The 21816-nt window shown below is 42.7% G+C and overlaps 1 protein-coding gene across 1 annotated transcript in view; it reads right to left on the reverse strand.

Moving 5' to 3' along the window:
* RNF175 (ring finger protein 175) overlaps positions 1-18397 on the reverse strand; it is a gene marked incomplete at both ends in the record, with an annotated part of 49487 nt that extends 31090 nt beyond the window's left edge. The window contains 3 exons of the mRNA XM_080697995.1: positions 8904-9045; positions 12407-12444; positions 18347-18397. Coding sequence (XP_080554121.1) covers positions 8904-9045; positions 12407-12444; positions 18347-18397 — 231 coding nt within the window. The remainder of the gene's footprint in view (positions 1-8903; positions 9046-12406; positions 12445-18346) is intronic.
* Between the last annotated feature and the right edge of the window lie 3419 nt (positions 18398-21816).

The following is a 21816-nucleotide window of genomic DNA, read 5'->3' on the forward strand; positions in this document are numbered from 1 at the left end:
GTCACTCTTTTCTTAAGTACATGGTCTGAATTATGCGTGAAATAATGTGAATTAAAAATACTTCATGTATAATAAACAATACATCTGGTGAATAAATAATTGGTGTAAATGATAATACCTTCAGCAAATGACACAATTTTGTTCTTCTTTATGGCTGAATAGAATTCCATTGTGAGTATATCCTATGACTTCATAACCCACTCAAGTGTTAATGGATACATAGTCTGGCTCCATAATTTGGTTATTGTGAATTTTGCTGCTACAAACAATTTCAAAGTCCAATTGTTCCTTGATACCATATAAGAAAGCAGTTGGCTTTTGTATATTGACCTATGCCTTGCAACCTTTGTTATAATCGCTTCTTAATTTGAAGAATTTTTTCTTGATTCTTTGGGGTTTTCTATGTAGACAATCATGTCATCTGCAAGCAAAGAGTTTTTTTTTTCTTCTTTCCCAATCTGTATACTTTTTATTTCATTTTCTTATCTTATTGTACTAGCTAGGATTTCCAGTATAAAGTTAAATAGGAGTGGTGAGAGGAAACTTACTTACTTTTGTTTGTTTTAGGGGAAAACCATCTACTTTTTCACCTTTAAATATGTTATCTGTAGGTTTTTGCAAATATTCTTTATCAAGTTAAAGTTACCCCCATTCCTAATTTATTGAGAGTTGTTTTATATGAATGAGTTTTGGACCTTGTCCAATGCTTTTTCTTCATTTATTGATATATATCTTCCTTCTTAAGACCCTAAATGTGATTGATTACATAAGTTAATTGTTGAGCTACCTTTTTATATATGAGGGTACATTTTACTGGGTTCTGGTATATAATTTTTTATGCTATGATTTGCTAATATTTGGATGAGAATTTTCACATTGATATGTATAAAGAATATGGGTATATAGTTTACCTCTCTTGTGATGTCTTCATCTGGTTTGATATGAGAGTAATTAAGGTCTTAATGAATGAGTTTGCTTCCGATTTTTAGAAGAGATTGTAGAAAATTAGCATAATTTAATTAAATGCTCGATAGAATTAAATAGCAAAAACATCTGGGCTTGGTCCTTTCTTTTTAAGAAAATTATTAATTTTTAAAAGTAAAGGCCTATTCAGCCAGGCGTGGTGGTGCATGCTTGTAATCCCCGCGCTTGGGAGGCTGAGACAGGAGGATTGCACGGGTTCTAATCCAGCCTTAGCTACTTGGTGAGGCTCTCAGCAACTTAGTGAGATACTGTTTTTAAATAAAATATAAAATAGGTCTAGGAGTATAGCCCAGAGGTAGAAAGCCCCTGGATTCTACCCCCAGACCACCAAAAAATAAAAAATTAAAAATTAAAGGCCTATTTACTTCACCTATTTCTCTTATGTGTCTTTTAAGGAACCTGTGCATTTATTCTAAGTTATTCAAATTTGTGGGCATAAAATTAATCATATTTTTTATTTTTCTTTTATGTTCCTTGGAATTTTTGATACTAGTAATTTGTGGGTTTTTTTGGTATGTGTTTTCTTGATTAGTCTGGCTAAAGAATCTTTAAATTTATTGTTAATTTCAAAGAGACAGCTTTTTGATTTATTGAGTTTTATCTTGATTTCTTCTTATTTTCATTGATTTCCTCATTAGTTTTTATTATTTCTTTTCTGTTTGTGATAGGCTTAAATCTTCTTCCTTCTCTAGTTTCTTCAATTATTGATTTCAGATCTTTCTTATTCCCTAACATTTGCATTTAGTGATATAAATTTTTGTCAAAGCAGTGCTTTCACTGCATCTCACAAATTTTGATTAAGTAGTATTTAAATTTTCATTTTGTTTAAATTATTTTTTAATTTCTTTTGAGTTTTTTTGACCCATATACTACTTGGTATTGTGTTATTTAATGTCCAAATAATTTGTCCCTTTTTTCCAGCTCCCTTCTATTATTAAGTTCTAGTTTGCAGACTAAAAGCATAGTTTATATGATCTATTCTTTTAAATTTGCTTTGGTGCATTTATGGCCCCAAACATGGCTTATCTTGATGAATGGTCCATGTGATCTTGAGAAGAATGTGCGCTCTGCTGTTGTTGGAGGGAGCCTTCTATAAATGTCAACTAGAGAAGCTAATGGACGGAGCTGTTCAGATAACTGATCCTTACTGATTTTCTGCCTGCCAGATCCATCAACTACTGAAAAGAGGGCATTGAGCTCTCAGCTATAATACTGGGTTCATCTCTTTTGCAGCTGTCATCAGTCTTTGCTATATATATTTTGTTGTTCTTCTGTTAGGTGCTTACACATTAAGAATACACACGTCTCTTGAATATCAGAACTATTTGCCATTAGGTGATGTCTCTTCATCTCTGATAATTTTCCTTGTGCTGAAGTCTGCTTAGTTGGAATTGAGCCTTTTTTCTTTCCACCTTATTAAAATAGGTTCATTGTAATTGTACATGATAATGAGGTTTACAGTGATGCGCATGACATTACTTGGTCTGTCTCCTTCCCTGTACCTCCTTCCCTCTCCTCCATCCCCCAGCCCCCTTCCCCCACTCAACTTGGCTCTCTCCTAATTTTCATGAGTTTCTTTTCCTTCCTTTCTTCCTCTTTAGCCTCCACATATGAAAGAAAACATATGGCCCTTGAGGTTCTGTCTGGCTGATCTCACTTAGCATGATGTATTAAGTTCCATCCATTTTCCTGCAAATAAAATATATTTCTTTCTTCTTTATAGCTGAGTAATAATCCATCGTGTGTGTATATGCCACGTTTTCTTTACCTACTCATTTGTTGACGGAGACCTAGGTTGGTTTCATAACTTAGTTATTATAAGCGAACTGTGCAGCTATAAACATGGATATTTACTTTAGTTCTTTTGGAATGATAATGAAGAGTGAAATAGCTGGGTCACATGGTGATTCCATTCTATGAAGGTCAGTATGGGGTTCCTCAAAAGACCAACTTTCTTTTGGCCAGTGTTGGCATGGCTTATCTTTCTCCAAACCTTTTAACATTTATAAGTTTTTTTTAAACAACCTATAATTGACTCTTGTTTTTTTAATCCATTCTGAAATTGGTGAATTTAGACCACTCACATCTGAAGTGAGGATTGATATAGTTGCATTAATATCTGCCATGTTTGTGACTATTTTCTACTTGTTGCAATAGTTCTTTTTCCCCCTACTCCTTTTCCGTCTCTAGTTTTTTTCTTGTGGGTCTGGGGATGGAACCCAGGAACATTCTACCACCCCCGCCCTATATATATATTTTTTATTCTTTATTTTGAAACCAGGTCTCACTGAGTTGCAAAGGGCCTCACTAAGTAGCTGAGGCTGTCTGCGAACTGCGATTCTCCAGTCTCAGCCTCCCTAATACTGGGATTACAAGTGTGCGCCACCATGCCCGGCTTACCTTCTCCAGTTTTAAATAAACATTTTATAGGATTCCATTTAATCGCCTCTTTGAGTATATAAATTATATTTTTTAAAAGTTTTAGTGGTTTCACTAGAATTTGCAGTACATATTTACAGCTAACCCAAGTTCATTCTCAAATGACAGTCACTATATTGCTTCATGGTTGAGCGGATACTGTACAACGGGGAAATCCCTCTGATTTCCTATAATATTTCTGCCATTCCCTTCACTTGTCCATATACTCTAGTCACCCAATACATTGTTACTTTATTATATATATTGTTTTTGACACTGGGGATCATTCTACCTCTGAGATATACCCCAATTTTTATTTGAAACAGGGTCTCACTAAGTTGCAAAGGCTGACCTCAAACCTGTGATCTTCCAACTCTGCTTCCAAAATACGGGGACTACAGATGTGTGTCACCATGCCTGGGGGTGTTATTATTATTACTGTGTTATCATTGTTTTCTGTCATTATTATTATTATTATTATTATTATTATTATTATTAACAGTAATTCATTAAGTCAATGATGAATAAGAGAAAAAACATTTTATTTTTCCTTCATATAGCCCTTTACTGACAATCTTCATAGATAGATAGTGACAATCTTCATAGATAGATATCTGAGTTCCTGACCTTTGTCATCTTACTTCTTTCTGAAGAGCCTTGTAATATTTCTTGCAGGTCAGGCCTACTGGTGATGAATTTCTTAATGTTTTTTGTTTCTCTGAGAATGAAAAAGTCTTTATTTTTTTCCCCCCCCTTCACTTGTGAAGGATAGTTTCTCTGGATGTAGAACTCTACGTCAGTTGTTATTTTCCCCACCTTGATACGCTATTTATTTATATCGTGGTACCGGGGAATAGACCCAGGATATTCTACCTCCAAGCTCCATCCCCAGCCCTATTAGTGAAACAGGGTCTCACTAAGTAGCTGAGGCTGGTCATGAACCTGCGATCCTCCTGCCTCAGCCTCCCGATTACTGGGATTACAAGTGTGTGCACCGTGCCTGGCTCAACAACAGTGTTTGATACTCAGTTTGCTCAACATTCCTTTGGTTGTGAAATTGGAGTGATGACTTCCAAGTTTTCAACACGATGGAGCCGAAGCCAGAAGTCCTTTATATTTTTTCACATTCCATCATTTTAAATACTAGGAAACCGAGGCTCACTATGATTAAACAAGTAGCTAGAGGACCTCAGCGCCTAAGCCAGTGCTATTTCCTTTATTAATCTTCCTCCAGTTCCTATTACGACATCTCACAAAAGCATCCTGGGTAACTATTCTCAAAAACAATCAGAATGGACAACAACAACAACAACAAAACAAGTGGCAGAATAAGAAGGGTGCAACAGGCACACTGTTTTGCAAAGCAAACAAACAAACAAACAAACAAACAAAACAACAAAAACCAACTCGTTAAAAATCTCCTAATGGAGAATGCAGACCAATGTGCGGTCACTTTAGCTTTCCAAAGGTATCCAGAAAAGAATTCCTTTATTAGTAGACTGCTTTCATGGTATGTGATAAAGTTTGCACAGATGTTGGATATAAGCAGTATCTCTTGAATGCATTCAGAGTTGATGAACAATACTGAAGTTCAGGGTATATCAATCACTGTACTACAAACCTGTGAGATAACTTCTTAGGTATTTCCATTTTGCAGATAAGGAAACCATAGCTTAGAGACACTTAAGCATCTCATCCTTGATATGAGAGCAAATACCTTGTGAGGTTGGGTACTAGCCTTCTTTCTGTAACTAATTAGTTATATAATATTGTCCAATTTATTTAAACTCTCTGAACCATAATGCAGAGAGAAGGATAAAAAATAATTACCATGTAGGGTAACTGAGCTAATGTACAAATAACACTTAACATGCTATAATAATCATAATTGATCAAAAAATTTATAATATATAATTTTACATATTATTAATAAACTTCATCATATGTCCCCTTGTAAAAAAGAGCCCCAAATTGCATGAATCTTATAACTATGTTCAAAGCTCTCAGTAGCTCCGGCAGTTCCCACATAATCTTGGATGCCAAGAAAAACAAGGTAAAAGCTAGGTTCTCCTGAATGGGCTACTTGGGCCAGCATTTGTGGAAACATGCCTATCAAAGTTCAGCCCGAAGACAAGCGCTGATTTTGCATTTGGCAGTTCATTTGGTCCAGGTTTTTCAGTGTTGTTCATGCAGCATACAATAAGAAAGCGGTGTTAGAGTAGGCTGTTGGTGCACTGGGAACCGTTTCCTGCTGAAATGGTTGTTGATGTCTCTCAGAGTTTCTGAGATGGCTTTGTTCTCATGACTGGCTCTGGAGATGAATTCCCAAAAAGGGCTGCAAAGCATAGTGGGAAGTCAGGGCTGTGACCTGGCGAAGCCGGCCTCACAGACTGTCTCATCTTGAGCCAATGAGAGTCAACAGGGACACACAGGGGAAAGGGGCTACTTAACCTATTTCTTAGGACAATGTCAATAAGAGATGGACTGATGGGCAAAGAAATTGAAGTTTCTGGTCCAACCAAGCATCTAAGCTAAACCAGCAGAGTCCCAGTGGGGCCACCTTGAGACCTGAGTTTGCCCTTGAATACCGAGGGAGCATCTTTATGTGGGCTCTTGGCTTTGTCAAAGTGCCAGACAGGGTCACCTTTTGAGAGGCCATGATCCCAGTCGCCTTGGCACCAACAATGTGATCCTTAGGACACAGAGCCCCTCTGGTTAGCCTCAAAATAGAGGGGCTAATGTGATAGGAAGAGAGAAAAAGCAATGTCAGGGAACAAAACTGGGGAGACAGAGAGGTCCTAGGGGGATGTTAAAAGCAACATCTTTGGAGAGAAGTTCCAGGTAACATGGCTTTGCAAGTGCACAATGGGAAACAAACAGGTGCTCTAGCTAACCAATGGTGGTCAGGCATGGGGCCAGTGGCCTGGGCCTGGGGCAGGCCAAGTTAGTTAGGGCTGGACCCTCTAGTGGCCATGAGTCCTTAAAGGGGTCTCTGACTATTGGGGAGGTCTGTCCATGGTCATGTACAGCCAGGATGTGAGTTCCATACTTCCTGGTGCAGTAACAGACATCCTCAAAATGTTGACATGGGAGCAGCTTCTTCAAGCACAAGCACAGAGCCTTTCTGACACTGGCCACTTTGTAAGTCATCAAATGAAAATGGCAAGGAGAGGTGTGACACAGTGGCACTGTTTCCTTTCAAGGCTGGGGGATTCCTATGCAAAATCCATACTGTGTTACTATGGAGGGAGAACTTTTTTTCCCTATGCTTAATCCAGAGGTAATTAACAGTTATATATGTATGTATATATATACACATATAACACACACACACACACACACACACACACACACACACACACACACACAACTGTTTCTTAGGAATCCAGGTTTCTTAGTACATAAGGACCCCAGAAATTCTATCTTGGGTATTTCCATCTTGCTGATAGGAAAACTCTAGTTAAAATATGATGTTTAAAGAGATTTTCTTTTATATGAAAAAGAGATAACAGCAAGGCTTGACTAGTCTCACCAATTTAAAATAATTTAGCCAAATAAAATATTTTTCTTTTCTTTTCTTTTCTATTCTTTCTTTCCTTTTTTTTTGTGGTACTGAGGATTGAACTCAGGGAATTCTATCTCTGAGCTATACCTGCAGCCTATTTTATTTTTTATTTTGATACAGGGTCTCACTAAGTTGCTAGGGCTCATCTTGAACTTGCACAATCCTGTTTCAGCTTCCCAAGTACTGGGATTATGGGAGTGCACTACCACATCCAGTTTGTGTATTATTTCTTTAAGAGTTTTTGGAGCAGGGTGTGGTGGTGCACACATGTAAATCTCAGTACTTGGGAAGCTGAAACTGGAGGTTGAAACACCTGTAATCCCAGTACTTAAGAGATTGAAATAAGCAAGACTATTTTTAAAAAATTAAGGGTGGGTATGTAGCTCAGAAGTAGAATGCCCCTGTTTCAACCCCTAGTGCCAAAAGAAAAAATAAAATCTGTAGTGCTGGTTTAGTAGCCATGAATTCTTTTAGATTCTGCTTATCATGGGAGATTCTTATTTCTCTGTCAAATTTGAAAGTTGTTTTCTTTCAGGGCTTGTAAAATATCATGCCATGTCCTCCTGGCTTTTAGAATTTGGGTTGAGAAACTAGAGTAATCCTTATTGGTTTGCCTTATTGGTTTGGAGTGTCACCTGTCCTTTTGCTCTGGCTGCATTTAAGATCCTCTCCTTGACCTCTATGTTAGTCATTTTGATTATGATGTGGCATGGGGAAGTTCTTCTTTTACCTTGTCTAATTGGAGTTCTGAATGTCTTCTGTATGTGAACGTCTAGTGGATGTATTAATGAATCCCACTATGATGTATAATTGCAGTGCACCAATAAAGGTGTGCAAAAACCCGTGATTCCCTTTTTTCAGTAAAATATTAAAAATATCTTAAGCTCTTATACAGTACTGAGAATTCTTTAAAACCCAGTGTTACGCAGGAAATAATGTTTATGCTGAGTAGAAAAAAATAAAATACTGGTCTAGGATAATACTTTACAATTCACAGGGATGTCTTCTTATACAATAACCAGACAGAGAGACCCAGTACCATGAAGTGCTCATTGAGAACCTTCTCCCTTTGCAATGTTTCACCCTTAGGCCATGCTTGAGTCTAAACAGTGGTTCTCAAAGTGCGGTCCCATGAGCAGCATGAGCACCACCTAGGAACTCGATAGACATGCAAATTATGGTGCCTCTAATTGAACCAGAAACGCGGGGAGTGGAACCTAGGAATCTGAATTAGCACGCCTTCCAGGGGAATCTGATGTACCCTAGGTTCTGAGAACAACTGGTCTAAACACTGCAATAGCAAGAGCTCAGGTCTACCAAGGACAGAAGCGTGACTCAGCCCGGAAATGGGAAAGTCTGGGCATTCTGGCTCCAGCGGATGGGTCTTTGAACATATTATGCTGCTCTGTGGTACTGAGATCAGTACAATATTTGTGTGGATATTCCACACAAACCATTAAGGCGAGGCTATTGCTAATATTTATTTATTATTATTATTTATTGCTAATGAAGCAACATGAGACTGTCTCGACATTTTGCTTCTGTTGTTCCTAAGCCTTTTTTCATGGACCACTGGCAGAAGTTGTTCATGTACAAAATGAAAACTGGTTTTGTCCACCTTGCAGTCCCAACCTTGCCTCGACTGACATTTGGGCTAGGTCCTCTTTTTGTGAGGAGCTGTCCTGTACTGTAGGAAGTTGACCAGCATCTTTGGACTCTACTCACCAAATGCCAGTAGTAGTTTCCTACCCCATACTGCTACCTTCAACTAAGTCGTGACAATCACAAATGTCTCCAAATATTGCCAAATGTCTCCTGGGAAAGCTGCACATGGTTTAGAACCACCGACTCGAGTCAACACAGCCCTTCAAAGTGATCCCAAAGGACAGTCATCCTGACACGCTGGGCGAGCTTCCCAGGGCCAGGGGTGACTCACATTGTAGGACCGGCCGTGCCTCTGTCTCCACTGCACCAGCACTACCTGGGCGATGACCAGGGCACAGAGGAAGATCAAGATCATCTCCACGTGCATGGACTCGTGGCCCCGGTGTAGCTTGTACATCCTCTCCTGCTGCAGACTGGAACCGATAAACAAGATAATTTGAAAAAGCCCTCAATCCTTGCACATTTAGCAAAAAGAAAAACAAAACAAAACAAAACAAAAAAAAGAACAACATAAAAAAAATAAAAACAAAACAAAAACAAAAACAAAACAAAAACCTACAAACAAACAAACAAACAAAAAACCATGACAGGCTGGGCTCTTAAGAAGACGAGGATTTCAAATGCAAGTCGAGGTAAACATTGATTACAAAGTTGTTCTTGGCTTCCTCCCTTCCCCTCCTGTTTGGGAAAAGGGGCAGCTGATTCTATCAGCAAAACCAGTTCCTCTCAGCCCTTTGCTTGCCATCTGGTTTTGACCTCAGTTTTGTCTTTTCAAGTTAAGTGATGGAGCTGTGGACCTTGAGAAGCCAGGTTTCAGTCCCTGATCTGCTTACTCATCACTCATAACCTTGGGAAAGTCATTTCTCCTCTGTGAGCCTTAGTTTTCCTATTTGTGAATTTAAGATAACCCCTCTGCGCCTCATGGTACATATGACATAAGACTAAAGCACATATGTGATTTTATTTGTACCTTTATGGGGAAAATAAATAGTATTAGGCTAAGTTAAATGGCACTATCATTTTTGAAAGTAAAGAACAGTGTGATATTGGCAATGTCTACCATTTTTAAGTAAAAGGGTCTCAAGCAGATGGGGCTAATGCCAAAGGGGAATATATTACCCAGGGGGCAACTGAAAGCCCTGGAGCAAGCTTGCTGTGCAAATTACTGTACAGATAGAATAGGGAGGAAGAATAGGCCCAAGTATCTTATCAGAGACATGCAAACATTCAGATGGTAGCTGTGTGCTTCAGTTTTTGGTTGGCCACTCAGTTTTGCATAGTGGTAGAGAAAAGCACTAAAATAGCATGTTACCTGGATCAGTGTGTCTTAGAAGTGAATAGGGCAGTAGTTCTTGACCATCAGTTAAAAATCACTGGGAATGTTTAAAAAAAATCTCAGTGCCCAAGTTGTACCCCCAATTGATTATGTGATCTTCACTGTGTGTTATGAACAGAACCCAAAATTAAATGTTAAAGGCCTAATCCTTAGTACCTCATTCTCTTAGCCAACATTTGCCAACACCTTGATCTCAGACTTTTAGATTCTGGAATCATGTGAAAATGAATTTCTGTTGTTTAAGTCACTGTTATGGCAGCCTTGATAAACTAAATGGGTTTCCAGGTTGGGATCTAAACATCAATAATTAATTTTTAATAATTTAAATTAAAGCTGGTGTGGTGGCGTATGCTTGTAATCCCAGCATTTGGGAGACTGAGACAGGAGGATCGCAGTTCATGGACAGCCTCAGCTACTTAGTGAGGCCCTTTGCAACTCAGTGAGAACCTGTTTCAAAATACAGAATAAAAAAATAGGGCTGGGGTGTAGCTCGAAGGCAGAATATCTCTGGGTTCCATTCCCAGTACCGCAAAAAATAAAATAAAATAAAATTTAACAGATACATAAAAACAAAAAATATAGATATTATTGGGGTATCATGTGCTGTTTTGATCTTTGTATACACAGTGTAATATTTAAAGCATCAGTAATTTTTAAAGCTTCCCATGTATGTGATTTGAAGAGGCAGCCAAGATGGAAAACCCCTGGCCTAGGGGAAGAGAGAGAGGGAGAGGGAGGGAGGGAGAGAGGGAGGGAGGAGAGAGAGAGAGAGAGAGAGAGAGAGAGAGAGAGAGAGAGAGAGAGAGAGAGAGAGAGAGAGAGAGAGAGAGAGAGAGAGAGAGAGAGAGAGAGAGAGAGAGAGAGAGAGAGATGTCTAGAGAGAAGTTAGGGAAGGGCGATGTTATGGATGCCGCTGATGCTTAACATTCTCTCTCACCAGCAGTGGGTACCATCAGTCACAATATCTCTTGAAGTGAAGTTTCCACTTACTGGCTGGTTACAGTATGCAGCTAGCTAGCATAATAATCAGAACACACTGCAGGGGAATGTTCTGCACTACAAGACTGTGACCTTTTCAGTGCACTAGATGGGCATGCCAGCTGTGTCCTCTCCTTTAGCAGAATTCCTACAGATGCTGGAAGTACCCAGGGTTTCAGAGAAGAGCCCCATCCAAATCCCAGGGGTGCCCCCTGCTGGAGAAGGCATGGAAACGAGTTCAGCTTCTTTGAGAAGTCCTTTTAGGATGCTGTTGCTGGGAGGTATACAGTGGGACCGAAACCCTTTCATTCATCAAATGAAGAAACGGGAGTTTAGACAGGGGCAGTAACTTGAATAAAATTACATGGCTCTTAGTCTTTGTTGGAAGCCGAACTCAGGAGACAGAATGATTTCTCAAAAAATACATTCGTTCCTCAGAAGAAATGGGAAGTGAAGAAAAATAAAAGGGTTTCAAGAAGTTAGTTATGATTTGTACAGCCAAATCCAAAATAAATATTTAACATTCTATGTAAGAATGGGATTTCAACTTAGGCCATGTGGATAGAAGAATGGATTCATCGTAAGTCTAAAATAGGATTTAAATAGGTAGAAAACAAAATATGCCTTATGATATTAATCTACTTTATGTGTACATATATGTATAAAAATATACACATTTAGCCAGGCTTGGTGGCACACACTTGTAATCCCCATGCTTGGGAGGCAGAGACAGGAGGATCTCACAGGTTCGAAGCCAGCCGTGCTGGTTTAAGAGACCCTGTTTCCAAATAAAAATATATTAAAAAAAAAAGGTAGGTCTGGGAGTGTAGCCCAGAGGTAGAAGGGTTTCCAGGAACCCCAGTACCAACAAAAAAAAACAAAAACAAAAACAATACACATTTATAAATATATATATATATATATATATATATATATATATAATCTCAAATGAGTTAATCTATGGAGGAGTACATACTTTGAAATAATACTCAAATGTAATAGGTATTTTCTATTTTGAGTAGGGATATATCTATAACTGATTGTTGTAATTAAAAAATGGGGTAACCCTTCATTTTCATTCATTCATGTGATACACTGCCCTGTGGTCCCACGGTAGGCTCCAGAACATGGAAGAAACAGCTCATAAAAAAAAACCAAAAAAAACAAAACCATGTTTACTGTGCGCCTAAAATAAGTGGTAACCTGGCACTTCCACATTTTAAAGAATATCTTAATCTAGCCTTGCAGCATTTCATGGACCACATTGTAGGAAATGGATGAAATTCATGGAGTTTAGGTCTGAACTATTTTTGTGCTACAGATACACATTGATATTATACTTTACTTTCTCTATCCTGGGGAATTTCCAAATAAAGTGATGACTTCATTCAATTTCTCAAACTGTTAAGATGGAAATCTAATTCTTAATAAAACAACTTCAAAAAAGCCCAATAACTTACTTCCATTCATCATCCTCAGAAAGCTTTGTGTGAGAGATCTGAAAAACATAAAAAGAATCCTTGTTAATTTTTCCTTCTTTTTTTAGCTTTTACTCTAAAGTGTTACGTGAGAAATACTAACAAGATTTTATCCCCTATGTTTTCTTCAGATGGTGAGAAACAAATGCCACCCATGGTCCAGTCTAGGATTTCTCTGATTCAAGATAAACAGGCCCCAGAAGAACATCTATGCCTCTGTCAGAGGCACCATGAGCATTTTCTTAAAGAGAGAACAAGGCTCCAGATAGCATGGATAAATGTAACAAGATAGGCTTAGGTCTGGAATGTCCCCCAAAGCTCATGTGTTGAGAACATGGTCCCCAGTGCAGCAGGGTTCTGAAGTGGGTGTGGCTGGAGGAGGTAGGTCACTGGGGTGTGGCCTTGAGGACTGTCTGTCCCTGTCCATTTTTCCATTGCTCTTGCACACTTTCCCCCTCTGCTCCCTGGCTGACCTGAGTGGTTTTCTTCTGCCAAAACTGCCACTCTGATGTTTCTGGTTGGAGTTGGTTGGCCATGGACTGAACCTCTGAAGCTATGATTCCAAATCAGCCTTTGCTCCTCTAATTTGTTCTTATTGGCTATTTTGATCACAGTGACAACAACCACCACCAAAAAAGTTTAACAGGATTTCTGAAGGATACCAGAAAAGAGGACATGGGTGGTGCAGTGGTTGATACTGGTGGCTTCCCCATAGCTCTCTGCCCACAGATGGTTCCAATAGATGGTTCTCTAATACCCAAATGAGGAGTTCAAGAGCTAAGGAGCAAAGCAACCCTCAGGAAATAATGGTACCGGAGTTTCCTCCTTTGACTGACAGGTCTCTTGCTGACTTCTGCTTTGGAGGAGAAAACACTAGGTGAGTTTAGAGCCTGAAGGACGCAGCCACGAGGCACCGGCCACCACAAGCCAGTGAGATCACTGGTTCTGTGGGTAATGACCTCGGGCACATCACTAAATTATGTTTGTCTCCATTTCCTTATTAAACACTGGAGCCTGATGTAATGACTGCTCATGTCTACTTATTGGAACACTATAAATGTAAATAAGACACTGTATGAGAGCTTCATCAGAGGTGTATAATCCAAGTGCTTTCTTTTTGTTGTTTGACATTCATACTGTTCCATGTTTAAATTATCTTAAATTAGGGAACTTGCTTTTAGTTATGTTGAGAGAAAGTTTCATTTGTCTTTACTATTAATTTTGCTCAGGACATAAATGTCTACAACTACCCATCAGGTTCTCAGTCTTTTTTTTGCAGTACTGGGAATGAAATCCAGGGGCATTCTACCTCCAAGCTACACCCCAAGCCCTATTTTTTAGTCTTTTTATTTTTTGAAACAGGGTCTCACTAAGTTGCGAAGGGCCTCGCTAAGTAGCTGAGACTGTCCACAAACCGCGGTCCTCTGGTCTCCACCTCCAGAATGCTGGGATTACAAGTGTGCGCCACTATGCCTGGCATAGGTTCGAAGTCATTTTTAAGAAGGTGTGATAAGTTACTTTTTTTTTTTTTGACACTGGGTATTGAATCCAGGGGCATTCTACCTCTGAGCTACAACACTTCTGGCCCTATTTTATTTAGTTTTGAAACAAGGTCTTGCTAGGTTGATGAGAGTCCCACTACTTGCTGAGTCTGTCCTCAAACCTGTGGTCCTCCTGTCTCAGTTTCCCAAGTACTGGGATTACAGGTGTGTGCCACTACCCCCAGCGTAAGTTCCTCTTTTGAAGAGGAGGAAAGTTTGTGGAGGTAGAAATTGCACCTTTTTGTTGTTGGTTGTTGTTGTTGTTGTTTAATACTAGTAGGAACTTCCTTAGGTAAAGTGATGTCAAAACCTTTATTTCTTAGAAAATACGTGAATTAGGATGATGATGATTATCTCTTAGAGACATCTATTTTCTAGTTATATTTCTGATAGTACAAGTTTGTTTTTTCCCCCTAGGATGGGGTCTCCATTTGGCGCAGTATTTTCTGATATGTTATTTGCAAGTTCGTGCAAGATCCCTGTGAGGATTTACTTTGGAAATTAAATTGACAGTGAAATTCATCTGGAAGGATGAGCATGGCAGGGTAGCCAGGAAAGTTCAGAAGAAGAGGGAAGAGTGGGAACTTGGCTTACCCAATTCTGCAATCCATATTAAAATCAATTGAAAGCAGAAGATGAGTGAAGAGAACACAGAATAGGAATAGACCAGGCGCCTATGATAAGTGAGCAACTTGAAATCAGTGAGGAGAAGATGTATTGTTCAATAAACGATCCCGAGACAACTGGCTAGGAATTTGGAAAAAGCAAGGCTGGATCCATCCATACCTCATTCCTTACTTCCAAATAAATTCCAGATGGATCAAATATTTAAATGTAAGGAGGAAAATCTTAAAAGCGCTAGAAGAAAATATAAGTAAACATCTTTATAATCTTGCAGAGGAGAAGGCATTTTTAAGTATGACATGGAGCCCAGAAATGATAAAGTAAAAACAATTAACAGATTTTGAGGGCATAAAAATCAAATATAACCATCTCTATTTGAAAGACAAATGAAACTGGGGACAATACAATCTATGTGAGAGGCAGAAAGTTAGTAGCTTAAATACAAAATAAGCTTTTACAGTATAATAAAAAGAGAGAAATGTTCCAAAGAATAAAGACTTGAATAAGAAATTCACAAAAGAAATATAAATAACCAGTATACTTAAGGAAAGATGTTCAAGCCCGCTAATAACCATGACATCTAAAAAAAAAAAAAAAAAAAAAAAGCAAGTAAAAACAAGCCTTCCAGTGAAACATGTTAAATCAAATATATGCATTTACCTTTGCTCCTTCCCTAAACCCCACAGGAATAACTGCAGAAGCAAGAAACCAGCACAGTCCTCCAAGAACAAGGAGAATCAGAGAGGGGGCCAAGAAATCAGTTTGGGGAGCTGGAAAGCACATGATCCTGCGGCAAGGGATACCATAGCGCAGAGGACTCTTCGGAGCTGCACCAATGGGTCAACCCCCCCAAGACCTTCAAGAGGGCAGAGGGATTAAAGGTTCTCAGGACTTCTGGAGGTGAGGACCAACTGGGTTCGGTAACATAAAGAGAGTCAGTCTGGGGTCTCCACACTGATCAAAGGCTAGTGGCTAAACCTGAGCTACCAAGCTCTGAGGCACCAGGAGGATGGAGAGAGGGGAAATTGCACCGGAAGTCCTCCGCTGAAAAGGGAGAGCCTGGCTTTGTCCTCCACGGCAGCATTACCTTCAGGTCAAGCTGCTTTAGAAGACACACCTGGAAACACAAAATAACTGTGGGATTTATTTATCTTGCTTAAGAAAATATTTTTGGAATTTTGGTAATTGAAGGAGTAGAAATTGGAGAGAGATGATGTAGGGCTAAAACCCTCAAGGGGATGAGGGAAATAGGAGGGAGAAAAAGAATAGTGATGCTCTGCAAAAGCAGAGAGGCAGAGAGAGAGAGGAGAGAGAGAGAGAGAGAGAGAGAGAGAGAGAGGAAGAGGAAGAAAAGAGGAGGAGGAGGAGGAGGAGAAGAGGGAGGAGAGAAGAGAGACATCTAAACATCTAAAGTGGGTGTCTAGGCAGATAGGCTGCCTCTCTCCCTGTCCCCGTAGTGGGGTGGTTTGGGAGCACAGAGAACTTCCCGAGATCCCTGAGTCTGAAAGGAGGTGTGTGGGAGGGACCCCACCTGCCACAGTTCCCTTGGCAGTCAGTGGAGTCAGTCCTCATTCCTGGCTTAGGCACTATAGTGGGTTGAACTGGGTCCCACCCCAAAAGATATATCTGAGTCGTAAGACCTTATTTGGAAGTAGGGTCTTTGCAGATGGAATTGAGGAGCTCAGAATATCCTGTGGTCATCCTGGACTCAGGGTGACTCCTGAGTCCAAGGGCTGGAGTCCTTACAAGAAGAGGAAGATTCCCCATTCAGAGACACACGGGCAAGCAGGTCACACACAGCAAAGGCCATGTGAAGGCGGATGGAGACAGAGGAGGGAAGCAGCCGCAAGCCAAGAGCACCTAGGGTCACTCGAAGCTCCAAGAGGCAAGAAAGGAACAGCAAAGGCCCCTAGAGCCACGGTCATGCCGACACCTACATTCTAGTCTGCAGAACTTGAGAGAATCCATTTGTACTTTCCTAGGCAGCCCTGGGAAATTAATGTAGACATATTCCATATATGTGGAGCATGTAGGAAGACTATAGCCCCTCTGGGTCTAGCAGGCTGGATTGGCCTATGACATTTAGACACGTGGCATGCAGATGGCCATTTGTGCTCTTGGTGGTCCAGGCATTTTGGACATGAACCTGCCCACTTGTTTTGGGTTGTTGGTAGCCAGACACACCCCTCGTGCATGTGGATTTCTGGAGAAACCATCTAAGCCAAGAGAAAAGACCAGTAGATATGGACGGTCCATCCATTTTGAATCCTTTCCTTCAGTAAGTGTGTCATGGCTGCCTCCTGTGTGCTAGGCACTAGGTCAAGAGCTGTCATAGAATGGTAAAAAAAAAAAAAAAAAAAAAAAAAAAAGGCAGGTAGCTGGGCCTGGTGGTGCGCGCCTGTAACCCCAGGACTTGGGAGGCTGAGACAAAAGGATTGTAGGTTCAAGGCCAGCCTCAGCAACTTAGTGAGACCCTGAATTTAAAAAAAAAATCATTCTTGCCGGGCGTGGTGGCGCACGCTTGTAATCCCCGCGCTTGGGAGGCGGAGACAGGAGGATCGTGCAGGTTCGAAGCCAGCCGCACCGGGGTAAGAGACCCTGTTTCAAAAATATAAAATAGGTCTGGGAGTGTAGCCCGGAGGTAGAAGGGCTTCCAGGAACCCCAGTACCACAAAAAAAAAAAAAAAAATCATTCTCTTACTTATTCAATAAATATGTTTGGAGGCCTTGGCATTTGCCAGACTAGGTTCTGGGTACTGAAATCACAGCAGCTGGCAAGATAGACCACATGCCAGTTCTCCCAAGTAGACATGCTCCTGGAGTCTCTTAGACAATCAAGTGGACAATCAGACACGCTTCAGGTGGTGATAAGGGCGGTGGGAGAACATAAAGCAGGATGCGGTTTAGAGTGGTGGGTTGCCATCACATACAGCCCAGCCAGTAACTATAGTGATTTCCCTTTTATTGTCCTCAGCTCTTGTGAAGACCAGTGAAACCAGGACTTCTCAGACCTGAAGCGCACATGCATCACCAGGGTCTACTTAGAATGCAGACTGATTCAGTAGGTGGAGAGTGGGGCTGACGGGAGATGCCCTGATTGGGGGGGGGGGGGGCGGTCCCTGGACCTTAAGGTCAGACAACAGGAAAGGGGAAGCTTGAGTCCTTCCTAGGATGAGTGTGTGTGTGTGTGTGTGTGTGTGTGTGTGTGTGTGTGTGAGAGAGAGAGAGAGAGAGAGAGAGAGAGAGAGAGAGAGAGAGAGAGAGAGAGACACGCACAGACACACAGACAGACAAGACAGTGGGATTGAACCCAGGAGCTATCTGCCTCTGAACAACATCCCCAGCCACCCCCACCCCCCCAGCCCAGAGGCTGACCTTGAACCTGAGAAGCTGATTAGGCCGGTGCCCCCACGCCCAGCTCAGCCTCTGTCTTTTAAGGAGGCCTAGGGTGACTGTGTCACACGCTCAAGCTTGAGAACCAGGGCATTCCAGTAAAGCCTTGGGTACCAGCTTCCCTCCCTGGGCCGCCCTCCCTCGCTGCCCCCCCACCCCATGCGGCTGCCAAGGGGGAAGGAGAGAGGTAGTCAGTCTGGGGGGCCTACGAGGTTGGAGGGCGCCATCCTGGGAGAGAAAGGCAGAGGCTGGGGAGAGGGATGGAGCGAGGGCAGGAGGGGGAGGGACGGTCTTCCGCGGGGGGGGGGGCTCCCCCGCCGCGGGGGCCTGGACAGCCCCGGAGCCCGCCGCCCTGCGCAGGTACCTGCTCGTGCTGCGGGGGCGCCTCCAGCACCGCCGTCCCGTGTGCCGCCATGCCTCGCCGCCCGCCCGCCCGCCCGCCCGGCCACCCAGCCGAGGAGGGGTCCTTGGAGATAGGCCGCCAGAGGTGTGTGGAGGACAGGGAGGGGGGAATGGCCGAGACCCGGAGGGAGACCGAGGGGAGGGAGGAGAGGAAGGAGAGGAGAAGGAGGAGGGGAAGGAAGGAGAGAGAGGAGGAGGGAGAGGAGGAGGAGGGAAGTGAGGAGGGGGAGGAGGGAGAGGAGGAGGAGGAGGGGAAAGGAGAGGGAGAAGAGTAGGAAGGAGAGGAGAAGGGAGGGGAGGAGGGAGAGAGGAGGAGGGAGAGAGGAGGAGGGGAAGGAAGGAGAGAGGGAGAGGAGGAGGGAGGGGAGGAGGGAGGGGAGGAGGGGAAGGAAGGAGAGAGGGAGAAGAGGAGGGAGAGGAGGAGGGAGGGGAGGAGGGAGAGAGGAGGAGGGAGAGAGGAGGAGTGGAAGGAAGGAGAGAGGGAGAAGAGGAGGGAGAGGAGGAGGGAGGGGAGGAGGGAGGGGAGGAGGGGAAGGAAGGAGAGGGAGAAGAGAGGGAGAGGAGGAGGGAGGGGAGGAGGGGAAGGAAAGAGAGGGAGAAGAGAGGGAGAGGAGGAGGGAGGGGAAAAGGAGTGAGGGGAAAAGGAGGGGGGGGAGGAGGATGGGGAGGGGGAAGGGGAGGAGGAAGGGGAGGAGAAGGAGGTGATAATGCAAAAAAGAAATGGGAGGGAGAAGAAAAGAGGAGAGGGAGGGGAGGAGGGAGGAGGGAGACAGGAGGAGCAGAGGGAGGGGTTGAGATAAAGAAGGGAAGAGGGAGGAAGAGAGGGGTGTCCCCTTAGCTGTCCCTCAGAGGGGTCTAATAGAACATAGAGGTTGGGGTGGTTATCTAGATGATCCTGAGGGATGGGGCCGATTTGCATCCTGGGTCTTGTTGGATTCCCTGGCCCACTTCTTCTCTTCCCTTGATTATCTCTAGCTCCTCCAAAGGTGAGGAGGTTGAGGAACTCCCGTGGGGAGAGCACACAGACCTTTGTGGCCCCTATGGTGCCTGCCCTTCTCTCCTCCATCTTCAGGGGGCGCCATCCAGGAAGCCCCGGGACTTTAGGTAAGTCTTCAGAAACACCTCCTTTACCAGGGAAGCAGGCACCACACTGAGGGAACACGCAGTTAAATCATCAGGTTTACAAAACAGGGCTTTCTCCATTCCAGTTTGTGATGGCATATATTTTCAGCATGCACAAGGAGTTACCAAGGAGAGATAAATTGCCTAAGACACCTGTCTTTGCCTCTGGGGAACCTAGTCTAACAGAGGGTAGAGGACAGATAACCATCTCAGGACAATTTATCCTTGTAAGTGAATCTGTTTTCCAGCGTTTGCTGTGCACCAGAATCTCACTGAAGGCTGTTAAGACTGAAGATTGCTGGGCCCATCCCAGGTTCCTGTAGGAGGTCTGGACTGGGACTGGGGATCTGCATCTTAACAGATTTCCTGGTTACGCCTCTGCTGTCGCTCACTCCAGAGATCGCCTTGTAGCATGATCAGAGTGTCCGAAAGACTGTTCCAGATGGAGAGGACGAGGTGCCAGGGCTGGGAGGTAGAAGAAAGCATAGCGAACTGGAGACGCAGAAGTAAACTTAATAGTTGGCATCCACAGGAAGCGCACCCTGTGCTTCCAGCCCCTTTGGAGGACTTCACTTGCATTTACGATTTACGTATTCCATTTTCCCAGCCAGAAGTTTTGTTATTGTCACACACAATAACAAAGCTAGTAGACGGTACAGTGGGAATTTGAACTCAGAGAAGTCTGACTTCACATTCTGGGCACTTTTTTTTTTTTTTTTTTTTTTTTTTTGGTGATACTGGGGTTCCTGGAAACCCTTCTATCTCCGGGCTACACTCCCAGACCTATTTTATATTTTTATTTGGAAACAAGGTCTCTTAAGCCAGCGCGGCTGGCTTCGAACCTGCGTGATCCTCCTGTCTCTGCCTCCCAAGCGCGGGGATTACAAGCGTGTGCCACCACGCCTGGCTATTCTGGGCACTTTTGTGTGTGTGTGTGTGTGTGTGTGTGTGTGTGTGTGTGTGTTGCTGGGGACTGAGCCCAGCAGCTTTCTGCCTCTGCGCCACACCCTTATCCCTATTTTATTTTTTACTTTGAAACAGGGTCTTGCTAAGTTGCTGAGGCTGGCCTTGAACCTGTGATAGTCTTATGTCTGCCTTCCAAATACTGGGATTACAGATGTGTGTTACCATGCTGGGCCAGTCTAGAAAAAAAAGTGGCTGCAAAGGTTAGTAGAGGTTGGATCAAGAGGGTTAATGTAATTCATATTAAGCATTTGGACAGAGGCCTCAGGTCAATGGGAAGCCATTACAGAGTTGTTGTGTGTGGTAGTAGTAGTAGGAGGAGGAGGAGGAGGAGGGGGAGGAGGAGGAGGAATTGAATGCAGGAATGTTGTAGCATTGAACTATAGCCTTAGCACTTTTTATTTTATTTTATTTTTGTTGGTGAGACTGGAGATTGAAAACAGAATTCTACTATTGACCTCAGCCTTTTTTTTTTTTTTTTTTTTTTTTAACTAGGGCTTGGCCCCGGGGACATTCTACCTCCAAGTTACACTCCCAGCCCATGTTACTCTTTCTTTTGAAACAAGGTCTCGTGAAATTGCTGAGCTTGATGCCAAGTTACTGAGGCCGGCCTTGAACCTGTGACCCTTCTGTCTCAGCTTTCCAGATTCTGGGGTTACAGGCATGTGCATTTTTTACAGGCATTTTTTTTTTTTTTTTTTTTTTTTTTTTTTTGTGTGTGTATGTGGTACTGGGGTTCCTGGAAACCCTTCTACCTCCGGGCTACACTCCCAAACCTATTTTTATGCTTTTTTATATTTGGAAATAGGGTCTCTTAAAACAGTGCGGCTGGCTTCGAACCTGCGTGATCCTCCTGTCTCCACCTCCCAAGCGCGGGGATTATAAGCTCCATCATGCCTGGCTAGCCATGAGAGTTTTAAGCAAAGAAATAACACTATAGACTTGCCTTTTGGTTTCAAGGTGAGTAAGGAGGGCTATGATCAGGATTCCAGACAGAGAGACCAGTCAGAAAGCTATTGCTGTGTTCCACTAAAGATGACAGTGGCCTTGAGGTGTGAGTGTGTGCAGGGATGGAGTGAGGAGAGACAAGACGGAGAGGAGTGGGTGGAGCTGGGAGATTTAGGTGCTAGAATCTATAATACTTGACTGATCTTTGACAAAGATTCCCAGGCAGGAGGCCCGAGCAGCTCAGCACCTGGGGAGGAGGTGGTGTCATCCACCAGGGTGGGCATATTGAAAGAACAGCAGATTTAGAGGGAAAAAGACAGTGAGTTCGTGTGGACATATTGCATTTCTACCTAGGTTCTTGCCTGTCTTCATGTTTTTATCCCATCCAGGATTCTTCTA

This window comes from Muscardinus avellanarius (genome assembly GCF_963383645.1).
Source record: "Muscardinus avellanarius genome assembly, chromosome: 6".
NCBI lineage: Eukaryota > Metazoa > Chordata > Mammalia > Rodentia > Gliridae > Muscardinus > Muscardinus avellanarius.